General features: G+C 36.5%; 1 protein-coding gene across 1 annotated transcript in view; it reads right to left on the bottom strand.

The window, feature by feature from the left end:
• Positions 1 to 23,966, bottom strand: part of adamtsl3 (ADAMTS-like 3) — a 220,548-nt gene that overhangs the window by 82,471 nt on the left and 114,111 nt on the right. Inside the window, exons 4-7 of the mRNA XM_053635527.1 lie at positions 23,756 to 23,883; positions 13,968 to 14,013; positions 9,711 to 9,947; positions 6,377 to 6,503 (exon numbers count right to left, since the gene is read on the bottom strand). Coding sequence (XP_053491502.1) covers positions 6,377 to 6,503; positions 9,711 to 9,947; positions 13,968 to 14,013; positions 23,756 to 23,883 — 538 coding nt within the window. The remainder of the gene's footprint in view (positions 1 to 6,376; positions 6,504 to 9,710; positions 9,948 to 13,967; positions 14,014 to 23,755; positions 23,884 to 23,966) is intronic.

The raw sequence follows: 23,966 nt of genomic DNA, 5'->3' as shown, positions 1-23,966 counted from the left end.
GTTTGTAGCAAAACTGTAAGAAATGGGCTGAATGAAATTTGCTGAATGAGGTTTGCATATAGAAAAGCCAGCACAAAAACCAGCACTAGCACCTCCACAGAAAAAAACATGGTTACAGTGGGCTAAAGAGAAGTAATCATGGCATGTGGATGATTGGATGAAAGGGATATTCAGTGATGAATCAAGAATCAGCATTGGCCAAGGAGATGATGCTGGAACTTTTGTCTGGTGCCATTCTAATGAAACATATAAAGATGACTGCCTGAAGAAAACATTCACATTTCCCCACTCATCTATGATATGGGGTTGCATGTCAGGTAAAGGACCAGAGGAAACTTCAATACTCAGTGAACAGGTGTACATTGAAATTTGGACACTTTTCTCATTCCATCGATAGAAAATAGGTTTGGTGGTGATGAAGTCATTTTTCAGGATGATAATGCATCTTGCCACAGAGCAAAGAGTGTTAAAGTTTTTCTTCAGGAAAGGCACATCAACTCAATGACATGGCCAGCAAACAGTCCGAATCTCAATCTGTTTAAATGGTGGAAATTTGAAAAAATGGTCCATGACAAGGCTCCATCCTGCAAAGCTGATCTGTCAACTGCTATTCATGAAATTTGCAACCAGCTTAATGGAGAATATTGTTTTTTATTAGTGAAGTCCATGCCTCAAAGAATTCAGGCTGTCATAAAAGCCTGACGAGGAACAACAATGTACTAATTCAGATTTTTTCGTTGATGATTCCATAATTTTTTCCTCAACATTGAGTGATTCCATAATTTTTTCCTCTTCTTGAACTGGACCAAATATGCCATTAATTAAGACAATATAATTGAATTAGTTTGAGGTATGTTTCATGATGCCAGAATGTTCAGCTATTAAAAAAAATATTTTGTCATATTCGTTAGCTGAAAAGTTTAAAAAATAAATAAATAAATAAAAATCCTGGTGAGCATCTAAATGTGATGATTCCATAATGTATGCCAAGGTTTGTGTGCTTATTCTGAACATTCAGCACACTTAGTACTGTTTGTCTTTACTCTTCTACACCTATATACTGTAATGATTTATTATCCCACTATTCAATGTCACTGGTGTTTTTTGTTCATCTTAAGGTTTCTTTTTCCTTGCCATCTCTGGTTTCCTCATTAGGGATCTACATCTGCATTTATGTATAGCTGCTTTGTGGCAAAATCTCATAAAATCCTATACAAATAAATTAAATTGAATTGAATAGACCAGGAAGTGAAGCAGAACCCAGGCAGCGTGTGACACTTGTCCTAGCTATTAGGACTGATTACTGGCACCCCTACCTTGTTTAGGCTTTTTATGCTAACTCCAACAGCTTACGTGTTCAAGTACTTGAGTGTTCATTTGATGCTATTTGTTTTAGCCTGTTTAAGAGCTATTGTTATCTTAATAGTTTCACTCTTTGCCTCTGGGACTCTGTTTTAACTTCCCTGCTCTGTTTGATCCTTGCAAACCCTCTTTAGTTAAATGTTGCTCTTTGCTTCTCATTAATGAATGAATGAGTGAGTGTGTGGGAATGTGAGTGAGTGACTTACAAGAGAAATTCAGGAGACTCATAGCTGTATTTCCATGAACTCCTTTTATGACACAACACATCTTATGTAGCTGTTAGATTTAATACCACCCTAAATGATCTATTTATGGTGGAGGATTTGAAGCTTACTTACAATCCAATCCACTACTTGCCCAGTAAGACTCTATACGATGACTGAGGAAAGCCTGTTTCATATGAGGACTGGGGTTTCACAAGAGATGAGTCATTATTAATGCATTTTAACAAGGAGGGAGAGAGCCATTTGCCCAGTCTGGCAGTAGCTACCACATCCAGGGGATGGAACAGAGCCAGAGTCTCGGGTGCCCCTGAAAATAATCACTTTTGGAAAGTCCTGGAATTTAATGCATATAATAATGGAATAATGTTTTGAGGCCCAGTCAGTGGTGTGGGAAAAATAATGTACGTTTCAAATGAAGCATGTCGTGAAACTTGCCAGTCCAATGTGGCGCCTAGGTTATTTTGAGAGAATGGTTGATGGACTTAATTTTGGGCAAATGGTATTAAACATAGTGACAAAATATACAAGCAAAATACTGAGCATTAAAATCTAAAACATACCTGTATATGGTGCAAATATAAATCAGAAAAAACAACAAAAAAATCACTTTCATTTGTTTTTGCAGTTTCTGTTTATAGTTTGGATATAGGGCCATATTCAGGGTTGAGTTACATGAGTTATGAGCAGTGACTTGAATCTGCAGGGCACAACTTGCTGAAAATAGAGGCGTGTCTCAGTTATGCATGATTCTGACCTTAAACATAAGGCATTTTTTCTTGCTCGGTATTGGCCAAGTGAGGAACAGTTTTAAATCCAGTGCAACTCTGACAGTTTTATGTCACCACAACACAGTATGTTATGCTGAAATGTATGTTTTGAGCTGTAAATACACAAACAAAATTTATGCCATTTGAAACCTATATTATATACATTAACATGATGCTACTAATTAATAGTATTGTCCCTTTAAAATTAGAGACATTGCTTATCTTGTGGACCAAACTTTTAATGGATACAATTATGAACAACACTTAAAGTGAGCCATAACCATTGCAGTGTATTTAGTCAGCTTATCCTTCAAACCATGGGTACATTTTTACAGCAGAGCCCATTAAATTAACCAAAATTTATTTTACTAATTTGACCACTCAAAAAAAAAAAGTATTAAAAGTGAGATAAACAATTATGTCCCACACACACATTATGATTTTGTGACCTCAAGTTAGTATCTCATTACATTGCGCGCACAAATAACTGTCAGCATGACAATTTAAATAATACGATGTGCTGTTTTATAAGCTTCAGAATAATGAGCATGGAAGATATATATATATATATATATATATATATATATATATATATATATATATATATATATATAGTTTTCAGAGTCAGTATAAAGGTCTCTTTAGTGTTTGTAACTGTGACCTTAATCGCCTACCGCCTGTAAACTATTAGTGTCTTAAGGACTGTTCCACAGGTGCATGTGCAATAATTGTTTTGGTTCATTGAACAAGCATGAAAAACATTGTTTAATCCCTTTCCAATATAGATCTTTAAAGATTATTTGGATTTTACAAAATTATCTTTAATTTTTTTCTTCTGGAGGCTTTGACTGTCGCATGTGCTTCTTATTTTTGCTGCAAAACTCAGCAGCATTCATTGTGTTTTTTGTCTGAAAAGTGTCTCTTATGTAATATGCCACTTTCTTTAATGACATAAAAACATTTTTCTGTAACATTTAATTTTGTGCTAGAAAACTAATGTTTGGGAATCGAAAATGTTTTTTGTACTGACTTGATAATGTAGAAGTCATAAAATAAAAATCTATAACAAAGTTTGTAATAAATAAAATAGGGTGCCTTAAACATTTGCACAGTACTGTACATATACTGTATATTGCATTATTTGTATTTCCAACAGCTATTTTTAGACTGTATTTAATACTTTGTATTTAGATGTCATTTAGTTTTATGCTTTTGGCACAATATTAACTTGTGGACATGTTAACAAATGGACAAATGCAGCGACAAATGTAAACCCACAAAGTTCCCAAATGTCAGAAATGAATAATAAAAGCACAGACTGGTTTTGTGAATGTTATTCTGCACTCGTCTTTCAGGAACGCAGCACAGAGCCAGCACAGAGCGGAGGAATGGAGCATAAGTGCCAGTGACTCATTAGAAGCATTTTTACTTCTTATTAATAACGCAAAAGCAAAAAACGACAAGCCGGCAAGATCCTGAATGCCAGCCAATGGGGTGGAAAATCCTGGAGAGAGAAACCTATCCGATTACTCAGACTTATTGTGAAGTGCATAAAGGAAGCCTGGATGTTGTTGTGACGAGCAGTGAGTTATTAGCTAGACGCCATTTATTAGAGGGAGCACAATGCTTTTGGATTGGGTTACGCAGCGCTTTTAAAGCAAATAGCACGGCAGTCTGGAAATGCCAAACGTTCCACTACTTCTTAATCTGAGCACTCGGACACTTCGCTTGACGGGAAAAGGGGTTTTGGATGAGGAAAATTACTTCAGCATGAACTGGCAGACCAAATACAGATTCACAGGCCTTTCCAAGAACAATACAACACTGTGTCTCCATTGGAGAGCATCTGATACCATCTTCATTTGTAGCTTGGCACTTTTTGCCACCACTGTTAAAAAAAAACTTGGCATTGGAGGTATTTTAAGAGCAAAAATACATAATTATTTGAAAGCAATATTTTAGCTATGCTGTGGTTTAGTGCACTGGGCTAAATATTTATAATGTAGCTGCACTGATACAGAATAGTGTGTATGAAGCACAAGATGTTCAGCGATGGTGATTGAATGATTAAGGTCCAATAGTCCAGCAGTTCTTTTTGGTTCTAGTGTTATTTAGAAGCATTATTAAATATTACATATCATTATAAATCTCCTTTAACATAAAGTGGAGTGCACTTTCTCCTGGCAAAGGAGGTGTGGCCTCTGTGGCCATCCATTCCAGTGAAGATGTGGCTAACAATTTGTCACTTAAAATCATACCACTTAGAGACACAGCCCTATTTTATGTTAGTTATTGTAAGGTTATGAGCTCAAATACCAGAACTGCACCGTTGTTCCCTTAACCAATAATGGCTCAGCTCTATACTTGGATTGGATTCTGCCTCAGCTGTAAGTCACTCTAATAAAGAAAGGTTTAAAAAAAAATAAAAAATTGAGTAGGCAGACGGAAAGAACTGAGGTATGGCACTGAAATGCAATTCAAACAACTGCAACGATAAGCAAGGTCTTCCAATCATATCAAATGATTATCAAATATGTCTACGAAAGTCTAAAAGTCAGTGAGCAAATCCAGGCACCCATGATGCCAAGAGAGAAAGAATTACAGTAAGTGTAACAGCTTATTATTGGTCTTTTCTAAAAATGCAAGCCATTACTGGCCTCACACGGAATCAATAATTCTTTACAAGCACCTGAAAATATCCTCTTTCCCAGCATGTGAAACAATATGTCGAATGACTGAGCCGTAAAACCCAGTATGCAAATAAACCTGCCAATTCTTGCAAAAGAACAGAGAACTCAAAGAATGTATTACTGGCCTCGGAATGTTCACAAACCCTCTGTGCCCTTCAAAGAGCCCTTTATCCTTGACCTGGGATCAGGCACTGATTAAAATAAGCACACTTCACTTAACTACCGCAGAATCATAACGAGACATAAAGTCAATATTTTAAAATTATGCCTGAACAGCTCCATCAAATAACCAAAGACATTTATGAAAATCTGGAGGCACTTCACCGCTGGAATAATCCAAAATGCCTCGGACCAACTACAGTATTAAACAAGCTTCTGTAAGAGTTGAGATTGCATATTTGATGTGTGTGTCATATGTTGCATTAAATCCAAACCCATGTTCAGTTTTTGAGGATGTTTATTCTGTTTCTTTTCCCCTGTTTTATCTCTAATTTGGTCACCTGCAAATTCCCACCCATTAGCCAGTTCCCCCCCATCATATGCCAACTACCACCCAGGGAGGGTGAGGGCTAACATGCACTTCCTCTGAGACACATGAGGCCAGCTAGCCACATATTTTCAAACTGCTGCTCATGCTGCATCACAGAGCAGTGTAACATTCAGAGGAAGTGCTATCTGTCTTCTTCTGCATACCTGAGCTCATAGATGATTGGCTCATCACTTTGATTGACAGATTTGTCCATGCTGCAATGCTTTTCTGCTCACCATGGTTGTAAAGAGTTATTATATGAATTAATATATCCCTCCTGTCAGCTCAAACCAATCTGGCCATTTTCCTCTGATTGCTCTTCTCAAAAAGGCGTTTCCACCCACAGAACTGTTGCTCACCCAATGTTTTTTTTAATGCAGCATTCTGTGTAAACTCTAGAGACTGTTGTGTGTGAAAATCCCTGAAGATCAACAGTTTATGAAATACTCAAACCAGCCAACAACAAACATGCACAAAAAGTCACAGAGATCAATTATTTTCCCCATTCTGATGTTTGATGTGACCAGCAAATGAAGCTTGACCTGTATTTGCATGTTTTTATGCATTGTGCTGCTGTCACATGATTGGCTGATTGAATAAGCATGTGCTTTCTGAAGAGTGTCTGAGAAGTGTGTTTGAAATTGTTTTAGTCTAAGTGTGTATGAGTGTGTTTGTGCTTGCCTGTTAAAGTGTGTGTGTGTGGGTGTGTGTGAGTATATATGAATGCCTTTAGTTTCTGATGAGTGTCTAAATAATGCGTTGAAATGAGTGTGTGAGTGTGTGTAGGTGTGTGGGAGCACATACGTTCCTCCAGCGTCACATGTATCTGTGACTGGCCTCGGATCAGGCGGCAGCTCGAGCCGTCTCCTCCACACACTCCACAGTTATCTGGCTTAGTGTTGCTGCCCAGCTGCCTATCACAGCCCACTTCCTGCGGAGTGGAGAGGAAAAGAGAGTAAAAAGCAACAGAGCTCATTAAGGAGAATCAGATGTTTATTGTTTACTCAGTTTAAATGATTTAGCTATCTCACTAAACATTGTATCAAGCCTACTATTGGTTTTAAACAACAGATCAATTAACATTTCATCATATAAAATTCATTGTAAATAAATTCAAAAAGGCTTATGTGATTTTCTGATCAAAAGTTGAAATCATATTTGTTACATCTCCATAATGTTACATTTTGAAACGTGCAAACACATAGACACCACTGAGGCCTGAAGGAGAATCTGTTTACCTACAATGTGAGATATAAAGTACATAAAGACTGATGCACATATTGTCTAATAAGCGCTAGAATGTCTGAAAAGATGATTTGAAACCTTTAAAAAAAAAAAAAAAAAAAAAACTTTTTATCAACAAAAGGTAGATTAGTGTTTGAGTAAATAAAGCAAAGTTTGGAATGAACATTTTTGATTGGCAGTCTTGATATATTTCTTTCTTTCTACCCATCTCTCTTTCTCCTATACACACACGCTCCTACTCTTATACATCTCCTATACAGCTGCACAGTTCATCCACACAATGAGAAATGTAGTTTCAACCACAAACTGTTGTTAAACTTAAACCCAGCCAGTCACAGACTTACTTAAACATACAGTATACTTAATGTCCTAGATACTTCTGAACATTAATGTATTGACTTTCTATTTTAGTCTGTGGATATGGACCATCAGTAAATTATGATATGGCAACTGAGATCAATAGTATGACTCATAAATGAAGTATGAAGACTCTATGCATGGGTCAAACGGGGTTGTAAGATTGTTAGGTCTCATTTTAACACTTAATTCATACAAAAATGACCCTAGCAGACTCTTCTATAATGGATTTGTTTGTAAATTAAAATGAAATCTTTTCCTTGAACATTTACAATAGGAATTACTTAGTTAAGTGTTTTAACATCAGTGATGCCAATTTTCCTCCCCAGACCATCCATACTGTCTAAGGAATAGCTACTGGAATATTTCCATGCCTTGTATTGAAGCATAATATTAAAGTTGGTATTAGCATTTTGCAATGGTGACAACAGTCAAAAAATTATAATATTTGTTCTTAAAAACAATATTTATATATATTTGCTGACCTGTTCAGTAATGCAATTATCCCCATCAACTAATTACATGACTGCAGCACAATGTGAAAAACAGCTTGAAGATTAGAAAAATGGTGCCTATGCCCACTGTAGCCTCAGATTATTGTTCTTGGCTGACAGCAGTGAAACCTGATCTTTTGCTGTTTTTAAAAATTAATTAATTCATTCATTTATTTATTTAGCATTTTGCCTGCTTGGATAAATGCATAAAGGTTTTAGATACAGTGCATCCGGAAAAGTATTCAGAGCGCTTCACTTTTCCCACATTTTGTTATGTTACAGCCTTATTCCAAAATGGATTAATTTCATTATTTTCCTCAAAATTCTACAAACAGTACCCCATAATGACAACTTGAAAGAAGTTTGTTTGAAATCTTTGCAAATTTATTAAAAATAAAAAAACAAAAAAAGCACATGTACTTAAACATTCACAGCCTTTGCCACGACACTCAAAATTGAGCTCAGGTGCATCCTGTTTCCACTGATCATCCTTGAGATGTTTCTACAACTTGATTGGAGTCCACCTGTGGTAAATTCAGTTGACTGGACATGACTTGGAAAGGCACACACCTGTCTATATAAGTTCCCACAGTTAATAATGCATGTCAGAGCACAAACCAAGCCATGAAGTCCAAGGAATTATCTGTAGACCTCCGAGACAGGATTGTATCAAGGCACAGATCTGGGGAAGGGTACAGAAACCTTTCTGCAGCATTGAAGGTCCCAATGAGCACAGTGGCCTCCATCATCTGCAAATGGAAGACGTTTGGAACCACCAGGACTCTTCCTAGAGCTGCACGCCCAGCCAAACTGAGCAATCGGGGGAGAAGGGCCTTGGACAGGGAGATGACCAAAAACCCTATGGTCACTCTGACAGAGCTCCAGCATGTCTCTGTGGAGAGAGGAGAACCTTTCAGAAGAACAACCATCTCTGCAGCACTCTACCAATCAGTCCTGTATGGTAGAGTGGCCAGACAGAAGCCACTCCTCAGTAAAAGGCACATGACAGCCCACCTGGAGTTTGCCAAAAGGCACCTGAAGGACTCTCAGACCAGGACCAAGACAAAGATTGAACTCTTTGGACTGAATGGCAAGCGTCATGTCTGGAGGAAACAAGGCACCACTCATCACCTGGCCAATACCATCCCTGGCCAATTAATCATGCTGTGGGGATGTTTTTCAGCAGCAGGAACTGGGAGACTAATCAGGATCGAGGGAAAGATGAATGCAGCAATGAACAGAGACATCCTTGATGAAAACCTGCTCCAGAGCACTCTGGACCTCAGACTGGGTTGAAGGTTCATCTTCCAACAGGACAACGACCCTAAGCACACAGCCAAGATAACAAAGGAGTGGCTACAGGAAAACTCAGTGAATGTCCTTGAGTGTCCCAGCCAGAACCCAGACTTGAACCCGATTGAACATCTCTGGAGAGATCTGAAAATGGCTGTGCACCGACACTCCCCATCCAACCTGATGGAGCTTGAGAGGTCCTGCAAAAAAGAATGGGAGAAACTGCCCAAAAATAGGTGTGCCAAGCTTGTATCATTATACTCAAAAAGCCTTGAGGCTGTAATTGGTGCCAAAGTTGCTTCAACAAAGTATTGAGCAAAGGCAGTGAATACTTATGTACATGTGCTTTTTCTGCTTTTTATTTTTAATAAATTTGCAAAGATTTCAAACAAACTTCTTTCACGTTGTCATTATGGGGTATTGTTTGTAGAATTTTGAGGAAAATAATGAATTTAATCCATTTTGGAATAAGGCTGTAACATAACAAAATGTGGGAAAAGTGAAGCGCTGTGAATACTTTCCGGATGCACTGTACGGTGGTCAGTCAATGTGTGGACAGACAAAAAGATAAATATAAGGGATGTATGACCTCTCTTAATTTGATTTGCTCATGATCTGACCATTTTGTTCACTGTTCCTCTCTGAAACCTAGCCAGATCCAAATGGAAAATTTCCTGAAATTTCCCAGAAACCCACCTCTTACCAGATATGATTGACCCAGAGAGAACTATAAAAATGTTATGACTCACCTGGCATATGCCATTAATGCACATATCCAGAGACTCGGTTTTACACCGAGTGCCATCCAGCACTTTAGGTGCCAGTTCCACCACTAAGCTCTTCCCTCGAGCCTGACACTTGAGTGCACAGGGCGAGATCGGGTCATAGCTCACTGGAATCCACTCATATGTCTGTCCCTGGTATTTGATGTCATTGTGGGCGGAGCACTGCTGAGCTCTGAAGTCACCTGACTCTGCAGGGCAGTCCTTTTCAGAGAAACAAACACTTATTAGTTTTCTTAATTACTCTCACTAAACATTATTAGAGCAGACAAAAAATATAATCATGCTTCAGTTTTCCCATACTTTAAAAAAGCACATTTTCTTTGAATAGGAAATAGGATATCACTGTCAAATTTAGAATAAGTTAATAGCATATTTGGTTAGATCAGGAACTTTACCTTTTTACAGCTAGTTAAGGCACTGTACATAGTTTTTAAAAAAAGGTTTAATTTACAACCCTGTTCTTATTTTATCCTTTGTTTTTAACCATGTTCTATAAGCTTGCTTTTTGAAGACATTTAGTTACAGCCTGCATTTAAATCATTTCATGTGTTTTGGTTTTTTTTTTTGTTTTGTTTTGTTTTGTTTTTTTTTAAATAAGATATATACAGTTTTTTATACAGTGCACTGGTTGTTTTTAGAAACAATTCACTATTGTTAAAAAAAATTACATTGATGGGTTTTAAACCAGGCAATCTGAAACACATTCAAAATAAATTGTCTTTTATTCATTATCCACAATTTGCTCCAGGGTCACCAGATCCCTTTCCAGGGTCTCTTGTGAAAACACTAGGTAGACAGGATGAGACAGTCTGATAATATATTCCATTTGATATAGTTACATATTCTAGTAGCCATCTTTGCCTCCCAAAGGATTTGTAAATTATCTTTTTGCACAAGTCAAGCTCCTGGATATTAGGAAATCCAGTAAATTAAATCCTAAATTTTAGCCCAATCTTGACACATTCTATTGAGAGACCAATTTGCAGGTGTGAGATCAGGCTAATTGTCAGATTGTACTTAGGCTTTTTCAAGCCCTCATCTTAGAAAACACCCCAAACATTTTATACACACTCAGCCATGTCTTATTTAATAAAAAATGGGTAACTATAGAAAGTATTTGTTTAATCATACTTGTTTGGGCTGCTTATCTCATGCAGATCTCAGAACCCTGGTTATAGCACATACATCAATTTCCTCACATACAACAACAAAAACAACAACACAATACAATAAACAGGATTTTGTGCCATTCTCATGTTAGGAGCCAAAGAGTCATCTACAAAAAAAAGGAATACAGCCTATCTGCACACCTTTATATGAAGTAGCTTATTCTGTGCACAGCTGTTGGTTGTTTTGTTGTTTTTTTTTCTTCCAAATGGCATATTAACTACATTAATGTCCTCTGCAGCATTTATTTATTCTGAGTCCTTCTTTAACAGGGGTGGATAAAATGTACAGAGAAACTGTACTTAAATACAAATATGGGTACTGTAAAAAAATGAAAATTGGATATATAGAGGGAAAAATATACTTGAGTGAAAGTAAAAATTATCTGTATTTTAAACTGTAAACTTTAAAACTATTCAAGAGTATAAAGTAGATATTTTAACAGAAAAGAACTGTCCACAAGGTCTTCTTTCCTGACCCTGCATTCTTAACTAACTACATCATTCTTTAATAAGAACTTAATTTATTAACACATTATCTTTGTTACTAAACTTGCCCTTCTCTTTATTCCTGATCTTTTTTTTATGGTTAAAGTGCAAATTGCACCTCAAGAAGAGCATATGTATAGGTGCTTACAGTTTGTGTGAAAAGTTACAGAATTTAACCAAACACATTTTGGCAGTCGCAGCAAGTTATGTTTTACACTGAACCTGATGTCTGTACATGTATTCCAAGACTAAGAAAGTAGAAAACTTGGTTAAAAAAAGAAGGCTCTGTCACACCTTCATTCTTGCTTTTCACACTCAAGAGCTGTGTTTCCTAAATCACCCGGAACCTGGCAGTGTGAACAGTAAATGTGTGATGTGTTAGACACAGGAAGCTGGATGTTGTAGCTGGATATAGCCTAGTCTTTATTTAGACTTTTCCAAGAATCTACTTCATAATCCAGAGCACAGATCAGATCATACCTAAACACAGTTATTGAAGGCAATCCTAAAGACAGGCTCTGGTAAAAAATAAATAAATAAATAAATAAATAAATAAATAAATAAATAAATTTGCAACACACCAATACTCCATCCATCCGTCCATTCTATACCGTTTTATCCTTTTCAGGGTCATGGGGAAACCTGGAGCCTATCCCAGGGAGCATCGGGCACAAGGCGGGGTACACCTGTACCGGGTGCCAATCCATCGCAGGAATCACATACACATTCACACACTACGGACACCCCACACCAATACTATAATTGTAAATTACATAGGGTGGATCCAAGAGCAGATGTTTGCCCATAAAATTTTTCTCTGTCTCTGGATTAAAATAAAGAGATAAAAAAACATAAAGAATGTAAAAAAAAAACAAAAATATTTACCAATAATGTGTTAATAAATGCAGCAGAAAGTTTGAATTCTATGTAATATTTTTCTTCCTTGGTTGAATTTTGTAAAGGTGAAGTTTTTCAATTATCGGTTTTACAAGTTATTTTGCACATGCAAACACAACGAAATTTAGTTACAGTGATTGAATGTGTGGTCAGGGTGGGGGCTGAAGCAGCACTGAGGAGAAAGAAATTAACAGTGGTGCACCTGAGAAACCTAGAGTCTAGAGTTAACTCCATCAATATGTTGCTAATAATGTTTGACACACAAAGACCCGTTTTTAAGGTCCACATTTTTAACACCATTTTTGAACATTATGCAGTGACTGGCTTTGACTCGGCAACCACAAAATCATTCAAAACCACTTGAATGGTGGAAAAAGAGGGCGCTGATTAAAATTGATGGAAAAGGGACAGATGGCTTCTTGCGTATTGATGGAGACATGGAGGCTGGTTACACAAGAGACAGAGATTTAGATGGAAAACTTTTCTTTTCCATCTCTCTTTGAAAGGGATGAAGCAGGGGACTTTACCATATGCTAGACCACAATTTTTTTTTTTTTTTTTAAATGGCCGGGAAAATGAAAGACGTTTCTATTTCTGGCTAGCTTATAGGGGACATACTGTACTGTACTGTAGCAAAAGAGGAGAGTATAAATTCTATAACTGATAGCTTCTGTAGACTATAACATAGCCACTGTGAGTTCCCTGTACTATTTATAAAAACGTTTTATTATGAAAATTTGCATTAATGATCATTTGACCAATTATTTCATTCAAATGATGATTAATTCTGTTGAAAGGATGTACTTCTGGTTGTTTATTAAGTGGGATCCAATTGTCTGAGATCACATCGAAAATCTGGAATTTTTGTTTTATTTAAAACTGGAAATAAACAGAAAGTTTCAGAATATGGAAAATTCTAAAACAAAAAAAGGAAATGTGCAGCACCTTGACTATTCAATATTGAAGATGTTGCAAACAAATTTAAACAAATTTGTAATATTGACCATGTTAACTCCTTTGTACAAAAGGTCAGATTTTCCATGAGCCGGATCCCTTCCATTGAAGCACATGTTCAGATGACATGCCAATGGATTTGATCTAACATGAATCATCAGGTTTTACACAAACTTGTTTAGTCTGTCATCTCGAGTTAAGAAATTCATGTAAAGATTCTACTTCTCACTCATCATCATTATCATTTGTAATGAAAACCTTTGTATTAACTTGAAAAGGAGTACAAAAGAGAAGTGGTTTCACTAGTGGTCTCAGACTTTTGGACCCCACTGTATGTATATAAGTTCCTGCATAGTTCCAAAACTGCCATTCCACTGGCCAATATTGAGCAAGTCTGTCCGTTGGACCAAATTTGGGTAATTTTATCTGTTGGGCCAACTGCAGTTGACTTTTGTCTACTGTACCAATGTTTGGTAAATTTGTTGGATCGATGTTGATTAATTTTGTGGCTGAAGAGCGAATTCCCACAGCCATACTCCAAAATCTAGTCTTCCCATTAAGAGTGGACGTTATTATAACAACAAAGGGAAACTAAATCTGTAATTGGATGGTCAAAAAACACATATACTGTATGGGTGTGTTGGTCAGATGTCCACAAACGTTTGGTCATATAGTGTATATGTAATATGTTTTAACATGTTTCATTTGGACTCACTGTGTTGCTGCATGTCCTGTAACGGATGTTTCTTCCTTCACAATTCCTGCAGAGTAAAAAAAAAAAAAAGAAAAAGAAAAAAAAGAAAGCATTTTAAAATGATAGTCATCCCTAGTGGGTTTTTTTTTTGTGCTCTTTTTGCCGTTGTGTGTGTTGCTGCTTGTAAATGTTCTGTCATAAGGAATACATCAGGCACTGAAACCAAATTAACACTGTCTTCACTCACTACTTAGCAATATCTAGTATTATTGACCAATAACATCACTTTAGTTTATATAGCAATAGATTTTTAACATTCATTTTGGTATCTTAATTTTATATTCATCAAAGTTTTCAGTATCATGACAGTGATAGCACAAGTGATCCTACTCTACTTAGAGCAGTGTCACAAATATCAGTCATTTTTTAATCCTTATTTCACTTTATTACTTTCAGCCCAAAATGACCATGAACATCATCTCTGCAATTAAAACAGGATTTTTAAAACCATCCATCCATTTTCCATACCACTTATCCTACACAGGGTGACAGGGGAGCCTGGAGCCTATCTCAGGGAACTCAGGATGCAGGGGACACCCTGGACAAGATGCCAACCCATCACAGGGCACAATAGCACACACATTCATACACTATGGGCAATTTGGAAATGCCAATCAGTTTACAATGCATGTCTTCGGACTGGGGGAGGAAACCGGAGTACCTGTAGGAAAATGTGCTAACCACTAAGCCACCGTGCCCCCCACAATGTTTTATGTTCATTACAATAATTGAGCCAAGTATATACAGCTCTATGCTGGGGGTTAAATAATGCTACTGTTCTACAGCTCCAAAATTTTCACCTGAACAAAACATGAGCATTAAATTACATCTGCTTATTCATCTTTGTACTTGTTTCTAGAAAGCAATGTGCTTCTTTAGAGAGGCAAAAGGCATGATAGCTCCTTGGTGTGATAGGTGTGATAGCAACTTGGCAGCATGGTAAGTTAATACTACCATGTATAGCGTGATCCTAATGCAAAAATGCTGGGTAGATGTGCCAAACTCTTCTCATCAACTCTCAACCCATGCCACTCGAAGGTGCCCTTGATGTAGTCAGCAATATTAAAACAGAAAAGTAGGCAATGAAGTGAAAGTGTCTAACTAAATGCAAAGTGTCAGATATAATCAGCATAAAGATGAGTCCTATAAAGTTTACTGAGTCTACTGCCAAACTTTAGTTCATCAGATCTGAAAAAGTCATTACATTTTGTGGTATTACATTGTTTAAGAAATATAACAATTTAGTAATATAGGTCCAAAACTGCGTCCTCAAATTGTATCCGTTATGTGTAATCATCCCTACAGCTTTCTTCAGGAAGAAGAAACAAAGCTCCTGTAAAATTAGCCTAAAACGCCTATCCAAGGAATAGCCTAAATTAAATTAAAGCTGTTCTTGAACCATTTGGAGTACATGCATGGTTTTGGTCTCTTTTGAAAGGTGACACTCTGATGTTTTTCCCAGAAATTACAGAATCACTCTAAGTACTACTGGTATTGAGTAATAGAAGTTTGAACACACTGAAGTAAAAAGTTTTTTTTTTCTGCCTGATTTTTTTATTTATTTATTTATTTTTGCATACAGATGCCTGCAGACAACTACAGCTGGGAGCTATTTAGCTGGAAAACACAATTGGACCACAGCATGAAGCCTTTCCTAGTCCAAAGTCAAATTTGATAACAATTCCAAAGAAAATTATTTTGCACATGTTTTTCTAAGGGTATGTCCATGTGTTTTACCAAAATCACCTTATAGACACCAAAGGGCCCTTGCTAACCATGTACACATACCTAGGTTAAAAATGCTACTGCTCTTGATATGTCTCATAATTTTGGGCACTAATGAAAGGTGACACTAATAACATATCATATATCCAGCAATCTACAAAATGTATTCATAATTGAAACCTTTGCGAGCTTTTACACACAGAAAAAGGAGACACTGTCCATTTTTAATGCAGCTTTACGCAGGGACTTTTAAACTGAAGTGTTGAAACTTACCAGTAAAGCAGCATATCATATTTTTCAGAATTTCATTGGCTATACAATGCACCAGTCATCCACACAATCAGTTGCAATAGGCTTGAGCTTTTCATGAAGGAAAGGGGGAACACACTTCCCTTCAGAATGGACTCTCATTGGTAATTGAAGTCTATGGACAGGATATGGAAGCTCCTATTGGTTCAAATTAGGTGTCAATTGAAAGGTCAGAGTGCAGTGGCCATTTTGAAATGAAGTGATCAGGAATATTCACAAGCGAACTGAAGTTATAACGGTGAATACATGAAAGATTAGGCACATCTTCCGGTAATTTGAAATAATGCAGCAACAGTCCGTGGGTATTTACTGATGTAATAATGTATTTTGGACTAAATATTTTTACTTAATTGGATTGACTGGACCTTTGTCAGTATAACAAGATTATTTTCATCAGGATGTTATGGATTAGTGGACAACTATGAGGCTTCATAGGTGAGTTGCCTTAGTTTTGTAAATGTTTGTTTGTATGTCGGTGGTCCGACAGAGACATTGATTGTAGCTGCTGTTGTGATTCTATCTTGAATATATCACTCGAATTACAAGAATCTTAGCTTTCCAAAGGTATATTGCATGAGTACCTCTGTACACACAGAAGCTGTGTACATATTTATATATTTATATTTATTCATTTAGCAGACGCTTTTATCCAAAGCGATATAGCATAGATTTTGCACTACACAATGTGGGCTATCTGAATTGTAACAGTTTAAAGCATAATGGAATCTTTTTGGACAAAAATTATGATTGGACAATGTTTTTGGTAGTTTTGTTGGTGGACTCAAATCTTGAACCCAATTGCATGTTGATTTTAGTATCCACCCCACTATTACACTATATATAAATATATATATATATATATATATATATATATATTAACGGAAGTACTGTGTTGTCATGTAACATATTGTTGTGCTCGTCTTGTCTTATAAGTGTCCGTGGAAGCGTGGCGAGAAGCATACAACAAAGAGAATCTGTTGCAAGAACTTTACTAACTTGTTAAGGACAAATTTACAATAATGGAGTTATGCTCTTGCCCAGCGCTGATGGATTTGTCAACAACCATCCGCAGCGGAGCCTGCGAGCATACTGACTTAAACATGAACAAGTAGTGAACTAGTTCCTGTGTAATGACGTAGCCACATCTGACTGGCTAATACAGAACTCATTATTAAGACATATAAAATAACCATAACTCAAACAACTTATATTTACTTAATTAACACTACAACAATATTGTGAATGGTTTAGAGAAATTAATGTAATTTACATTTGTATTACATCTGGTTAAATTGCATCTCGGATATCCTTAACTGGACTGCAATGAGGTTTTTTTTTTTTGTACGTGAAAAAAGAGGAATATAATCCCAATTTGAACATAACTGTGATACACAACGTATATGAAAAGTAAAATGTGAAAACAGGGTGGAAATAAAGCTTTGCATAACCATAGTGCAGTATATGTGCATAGTATTAGGTTAATAGTGCAAAAAAAAAAAAAATTATAATTTCTTGAATATAAACTTTGAGTTAGGGCTGTGCATCAGAACTGGGAACCTCCAGGACCCCTGGGACTGAAAAAGAAAAAGAAAAACAAATTGTGCGAGCATGAAGTTTTTCTCTCATGTGGGAGGGAGCAGGTGGGCAATTATTAAAATTGCAAAGACAAAGAGAGACAGAGCACACCCAACTGGCTTCAGTAAAAGTCCATTCAAAGCCTTTTTATTTAAATAAACAAATTACTTGGCTGTAAAGTTTGTCTTGTTTTGATAGTTATTTTAAAAAGCCCATTGTATTGGTGTTTTTATGATCATTTTGGACACAGCATCTGCTTCTCCAGCATGAATCTGGCAGATGTGTACAAAGTTATCAGCACTAGGCAGTATAGAACAGTAAAAACAAACAAAAAGACAGAAATCAGCTGTGTTTACTTATTTTGGGAAACAGTGCCAGCTAAGTAAATGAGTAAATATCAGGCATAGGTACAAACAAAAATAAGCGTGGATTCAGGCAGCACAGTGATTAATACAAAGTCCCAAGCACACCTCTACTTAGAATACAGTATTATTAACCTAATAATAAATGAATTAATAATACTCTTGAGTCGCAATGACTACACATCATAAGTTGATCCTTAAATCATACATTAAACACTACAATTCAAACACTACAATAACAGTGAGGTCACTAATAAAGTTTGATTAAGCAGCCACAGTGTCAGGACTCGTGGGGTTCTGGGGGGAAAAAACCCAACATGAAACATCTGCATTTCATAAGAAACTCAAAGCTCCTGAAAGAATACATCTTTGCGCACAGGAAGTATTCAATTATAAAACACACGTTCCAATCTGACAGTAGTGGGCAAAGAACACTCTCGAAACGAAACCCAAAACACAAGCTAACTGGAACATTTTTTATTCCGAGGCACATCTGAGCCAATTAGCTTCCTCCACTGCAAGTAGTTAAGTACAATACAAATGATGCATGTCTTTCAACTGAACTGTAAAAGATGTAGTGCTAACGCTTTTGACCTGAGGTTTCGGACCAGTGAAAAATTGCTCAAATGTTATTCCAGAAAATAGAGAAGTACTCTTGTGAATGCCAGTATTGTTCAAGTTAATATATTGCAGTTAGCCTCAGCAAGAAAAATTGGGTTTTATGGGTGAAAAGCTTATCACCATTGTGTCCTAATCACTGATACTGAGATCAGAAGAGATGATCATTCATCTATTTGTTCATTCATTCATTCATCTCCGTTACCACTTTATCCTGGTTAGGGTTGTAGTGGATCCCAAGAACACTGTGTATAAGGCAGGGGTACCACCTGGATGGGGTGCTAGGCCATCACAGGGCATCACACACACACACACACACACACACACACACACACACTTTGACATGCAATCCACATACTGGCATGTTTTTGGATGGAAGAAACCTTTATGGACACAGAGAGATCATACAAAATTCAACACAGACAATAACCCAAGCCCAAGCTAACCTTTACAGCAGTGCATTAAGTCAATAACAGGTGCTAGTTTTTAAGAGACACAAAAAATTACCATTGTGTAATACACTGCCAAAAAAAGAGATCCTTCTCAGTTATAAATAATTAATTCTTGACTAATATGCATCAACCGAGTAATATGAGCATTAGTTATTGTCAAGCTACAGTGCTATTGAACTCTCTTCTGAAGAAGGTGATTTATATTCTGCAGACTGTATTTTGAATCACATGTTTATATTAATGTGTTTGCTCTAATATGTTATTGTTTCTATAGTATGGTATAGTGGAAAACCCTATAATAACTGAATGTGTGAAACTGCTGGTGAACTGCATATAATTACATTTAATATTGTGGAACATCCATGAGACAAGTTAATGCCTACTATCACTTACAGTATTTTATAGTAGCTATGAAGAGTTGTTTTTTCACTGGCAACTTTTTTGTCTCTTACACAGTTAATCAGACAAAAACATTAACAGTCAGTAAGCTTTCCTCCAGAGGAAAAGGTTTATTATTATTATTATTATTATTATTATTATTATTAACTTCAGTATGAATGGGTGTGTGAAAGTGTGTGTGATTGTGCCCTGTGATGTATTGGCACCCCGTCCAGGGTGTAGCCCGCCTTGTGCCCCATGCTCCCTGGGATAGGCTCCAGGTTCCCCATGACCCTGCAGGATAAGCGGTATAGAAAATGGGATAGATGAATGGATTATTAACTTCAAGAAAGAGAAAAAAAAGAGAGGCTGGTGAGGGAACAATTGTTATATAACTGTTATAACTTAAGTGATAACTTAAGGAACTTAAGGAAATAACTCTCAACACTCCAAAGCATTAAATGTAACTATAAATGGTTAAAAAAACATGCCATGCTTTTTGTTGGCAAATCATTGTGGTATACAAGTAAAATTTCAAGATGATAATGGTAACTCCACTTTGCATTGGGCCACATCATACTACCCTGTCATGGATTCATTTCCTATAACAGTATACCCCATTGTGTTTTATTCCATACCTAACTGATTAATGGAAGTAGACTGTACCGTTTGTTTTGTGTTATCATCCCTACAGCTTTCAGTTAATAATATGTAAGGAATAATTGATGACATTCCGTCTAATTATTACAAAATAATACACACCCCGTGGTGGTAATGTGGTCATGACGCAAAGCCTCGGGTTTGCATTCTTTTCTAATAATTCAATGGACCGGAGTCAATTATTCTGCTTATACCACATTTCCCAGACCTGAAGACATTGTTCAGATGTCTTATTTCCAGACATATGTCAGGTTTTTAGCCTTAAAACTCTCTTGTGTGTAGATCTAATTTATTACGCATCCCATCTGACATTGACATGCAGTTATTGGAAAGAGAGAGACAGAGAGAGAGAAAGAGAGAGAGAGAGAGAGACAAAGAGAGAAAGTTTTCACAGGTTTTTTTCCCCATTTCATGCTGATAATATAAAAATAGAACAAATAAAAAATAAATATGAAAAGCTTACTTGTTCAGAGGGTTTTTTTTATTACTGCAGAAAATACAATGAATAAATAAATAAATAAATATTGATACGTGCATATACTAATCGCACATGCTCTCGTGCTCTCACTTTTTTCTTTCTCTCTCTCTCTCTTTCTCTCTCTCTCTTTCTCTCTCTCCAATAACTGCATATCACTGGCATTTCTGTCATTTTGTTTGTTGTGGAATGTGTGCACTGTGGTGGACAGTAGGCTAACTTTTCCGTTATTTCAGTTAACTTGGCGAAGTGATATGGAACTGTAATGCGGTCAAGATCTGACTGGAACTACTTTAGCTGTGCATTTACTGAAAAATAACTGTATGCCTCACAACGTCTGTCAGCCAATCAGAATCAAGAATTCAACAGTGCTGTGGTGTAAAGTGTATTAAACATTAGAATAGAGTTATAAGAATGATGGAGTCTATGAGTTTACAAAATTCAGTGTTTCAAATACAAACAGTTCTTGCTTGTGCACTTTGGATTTTGACCTAGGATTAATATGGAAGAAAGAAAATTCTTTTATCATAGTGTGCACAGTTTAATCCCTGCAGTGAGTATTACAGTGAGAAATCACATTTTTCCAATAAATAAATTGTATAAAGTTAACATCATTTAGCAAGGGAGCAAGAAATATTATAAGAATGGAACTTCTTTCATTACTTCTGAGGATTCAGCAAGTTTTAATGAGTTTTCCCCCAATGCATTGTAAATTATGCACATAATGAATGCATTTCTGACAGTGCTGAATTCTCTATCATCAAATAAGCACTTGAATGCATAAGTAACAATGTCTATTTTCATAGCCTGGAGAGAAGACTAGCAGAAGTTGGAAAGAAAGGAAGTGAAAATGAAACAAGTATGAAAGAAATTCTGGAAATGGCCCACTCCTTTTCCCACTCTCATGCCAACCATAACTGAGATGGCTCTGAGATCAGCCTGACAGCTGTCATCATAACTGTACATGTCTCTTCACTTGAATTATCTAATGATAGGCAGACAGACTGAACTGTGGAAAATTAAGGAACAACAGTGATGAAGGTAAGTAAAAGAATTGAAAAAAAAAAAGAATAACTTTTTTTTTAAACGGTAAATGTTGCCAGGAACAAAATGTACACCTGCTCATTCATGTAATTATCCAATCAGCCAATCATGTGGCACCAGCGCAATTCATAAAATCAGGTCATATTCAAGTATTCAGGTAATATTCAGATCAAACATCAGAAAGACTTGGACCATGGTGTGGTTGTAGGTGCCAGAAGGGCTGGTTTGAGCATTTCAGTAGCTGCAGATTTTCTGGGATTTTCTCAGTTTCACAGTCTCTAGTGAGTGGTGGTTCTGTGGATGGAAACGCCTTGCTGACAGGATTGCTATGGTAACACAAACAACTACTCTTTACACCCATGGTGAGCAGAAAAGCATCTCAGAATGCACAACACACTGAACCTTGAGGCAAATGGAACAGCAAAAGACCGCGAAAGGTACCAATCCTGTCAGCCAAGAACAGGAAACTGAGGCTACAGTAAGCACAGGCTCATCCAAACTGGACAGATGAAGGTTGAAGCAGGCAATGTTTTTCTAATACAGTGTGTCCACTGTAGCCACAGATGACTGTTCTTGACTGTAGATGATGATTGGTCATACAAAATTGTAGACATTTTACATGTCACAGGACACACACCACTAATATTATTATAACAGTCCTTGAACATTACTCATTGTGATAGTATTGTAATCGCCTCAAATTGACTAACCAACAGACAATTTGTACTAAGGTTAAATGTATTTTTTTTAAACTAACACCGAAATAACAACACTATAAAGTGGTATTCATAGAGCAACATGACACCTGCATTAGCCTTGCAGGGCCAGACGTGATCTCTTATCAAAAACCAGGTAAGGAATTGTGGCAAGAACAAGCAAACAATTTTATATCCCCAAAAACATCGGTGCAGTTTTAGCATCTGGAAGAGTAACATAATTTTGAATAAGACGTCTTCAAAATTGATGTTTAACGCAACCATTTTTGTCTTGCAAAACATATTTTGTTTTTACAAGAAGTAATCTGTTCTGGTGTATTCTCAACGTGCACAACAAACAGATACAAGGTTAACTAGTCTTTTATGAGCCCCACCATCAGGAGGCATGGATTACAACAAAAACTGAGATTTTGAGTAAACTGAGTTTATTGTCCACTACATTCCCACCAACATTTAAGGCAAACTTTCTCACTAGCATCTCTAGACATGTATTCCTGACATAAACCTACATAAACATTTATAAAGGCTTATTCCAACACGCTTTAGTTAAAAGCCTCGTTTCAAGATGACATCCCAATTCAAGTTACATATTTTTTTTGTTGACATAAGGCAGTGTTATGACATTTTCTGGGCTGACTTATGTTAGAACCTCAGGACAGCTGACTTTATACTGTAGCTCAGTGCACTGTTAAATTGATATAATGGTAATGTGATATGTCAAACCAAAAATACAAATTAACTCAAATTTATGGTCAGAGAAATATGCACAACTCATTACAGTGTCATGACAGTGCATTATGTAAACATAAAAATCTTAATAAATTAAACTTGCTTTATGTGGACAGAGGCAATATACATAACTTTGTTATTAAAGTAACATGATATGTCCATAAGAACTCATAAAATATAAAATATGAAATTAATTTCACATAAGACCCATAGATCATGTATGTAACATTATATGTTACAGTGTCATGATTGTCATTAATTAAGCCTTCACTATGTTTTCAGGTCAGTGTTTCCAACAAGTGCCAAGTTAAGCTTGGTTGAAGTTGTCTTTAGAGAAGAGCCTTTTTGTTTATATTATATTATACACTGTACAATTTTAACAATATGTACCTTTCGTTGTTAGGGTTTAGTTTACAGTTGGTTGTGTTGGAAAACAAATATTCAAAAAGTTCTTAAAGTTCTTAGAGTGTGGATAGCAATAGTGGCTGCTGGGTAAAAAAAAAAAGCATTTCTCATAGAAGAAATTATGTGGACCTGGGCCAATATGGAAAGTTATAATAACTGTAGTTTAGCCATTGTCATCATCTGATTCAAGCTTGTTTAAAAAATAGTAATATAGGCAATATGAGGACATAGTGAGAGATTTTTGTATATGTAAAAGTGGACACGTTTGAGCGTTTGTGTAAGTTGTGGGAAAATTACTAACCCTCCATTGAGACATCTCCGTAAAGAGTAAGAGGCTCCTCCTCCACAGGTGCGAGAGCAATCGCTCCATGTTCCCCAAGCATCCCATCCGTTGTCCCTCTCCTCATCAGAGCGTGTGGTCCTTGATGTCTGAAACACACACACAGTTTCATTCCAAAACCCATCCAAAGACATTCCTAACCCTGATTATGCAACAAAAGTTCATTAACACC

The sequence above is a fragment of the Ictalurus furcatus genome, chromosome 10 (genome assembly GCF_023375685.1).
Source record: "Ictalurus furcatus strain D&B chromosome 10, Billie_1.0, whole genome shotgun sequence".
Taxonomy (NCBI): Eukaryota; Metazoa; Chordata; class Actinopteri; order Siluriformes; family Ictaluridae; genus Ictalurus; species Ictalurus furcatus.
The sequence above is the reverse complement of the archived record's forward strand: the minus strand, read 5'-3'. Positions and strand labels throughout refer to the sequence as shown.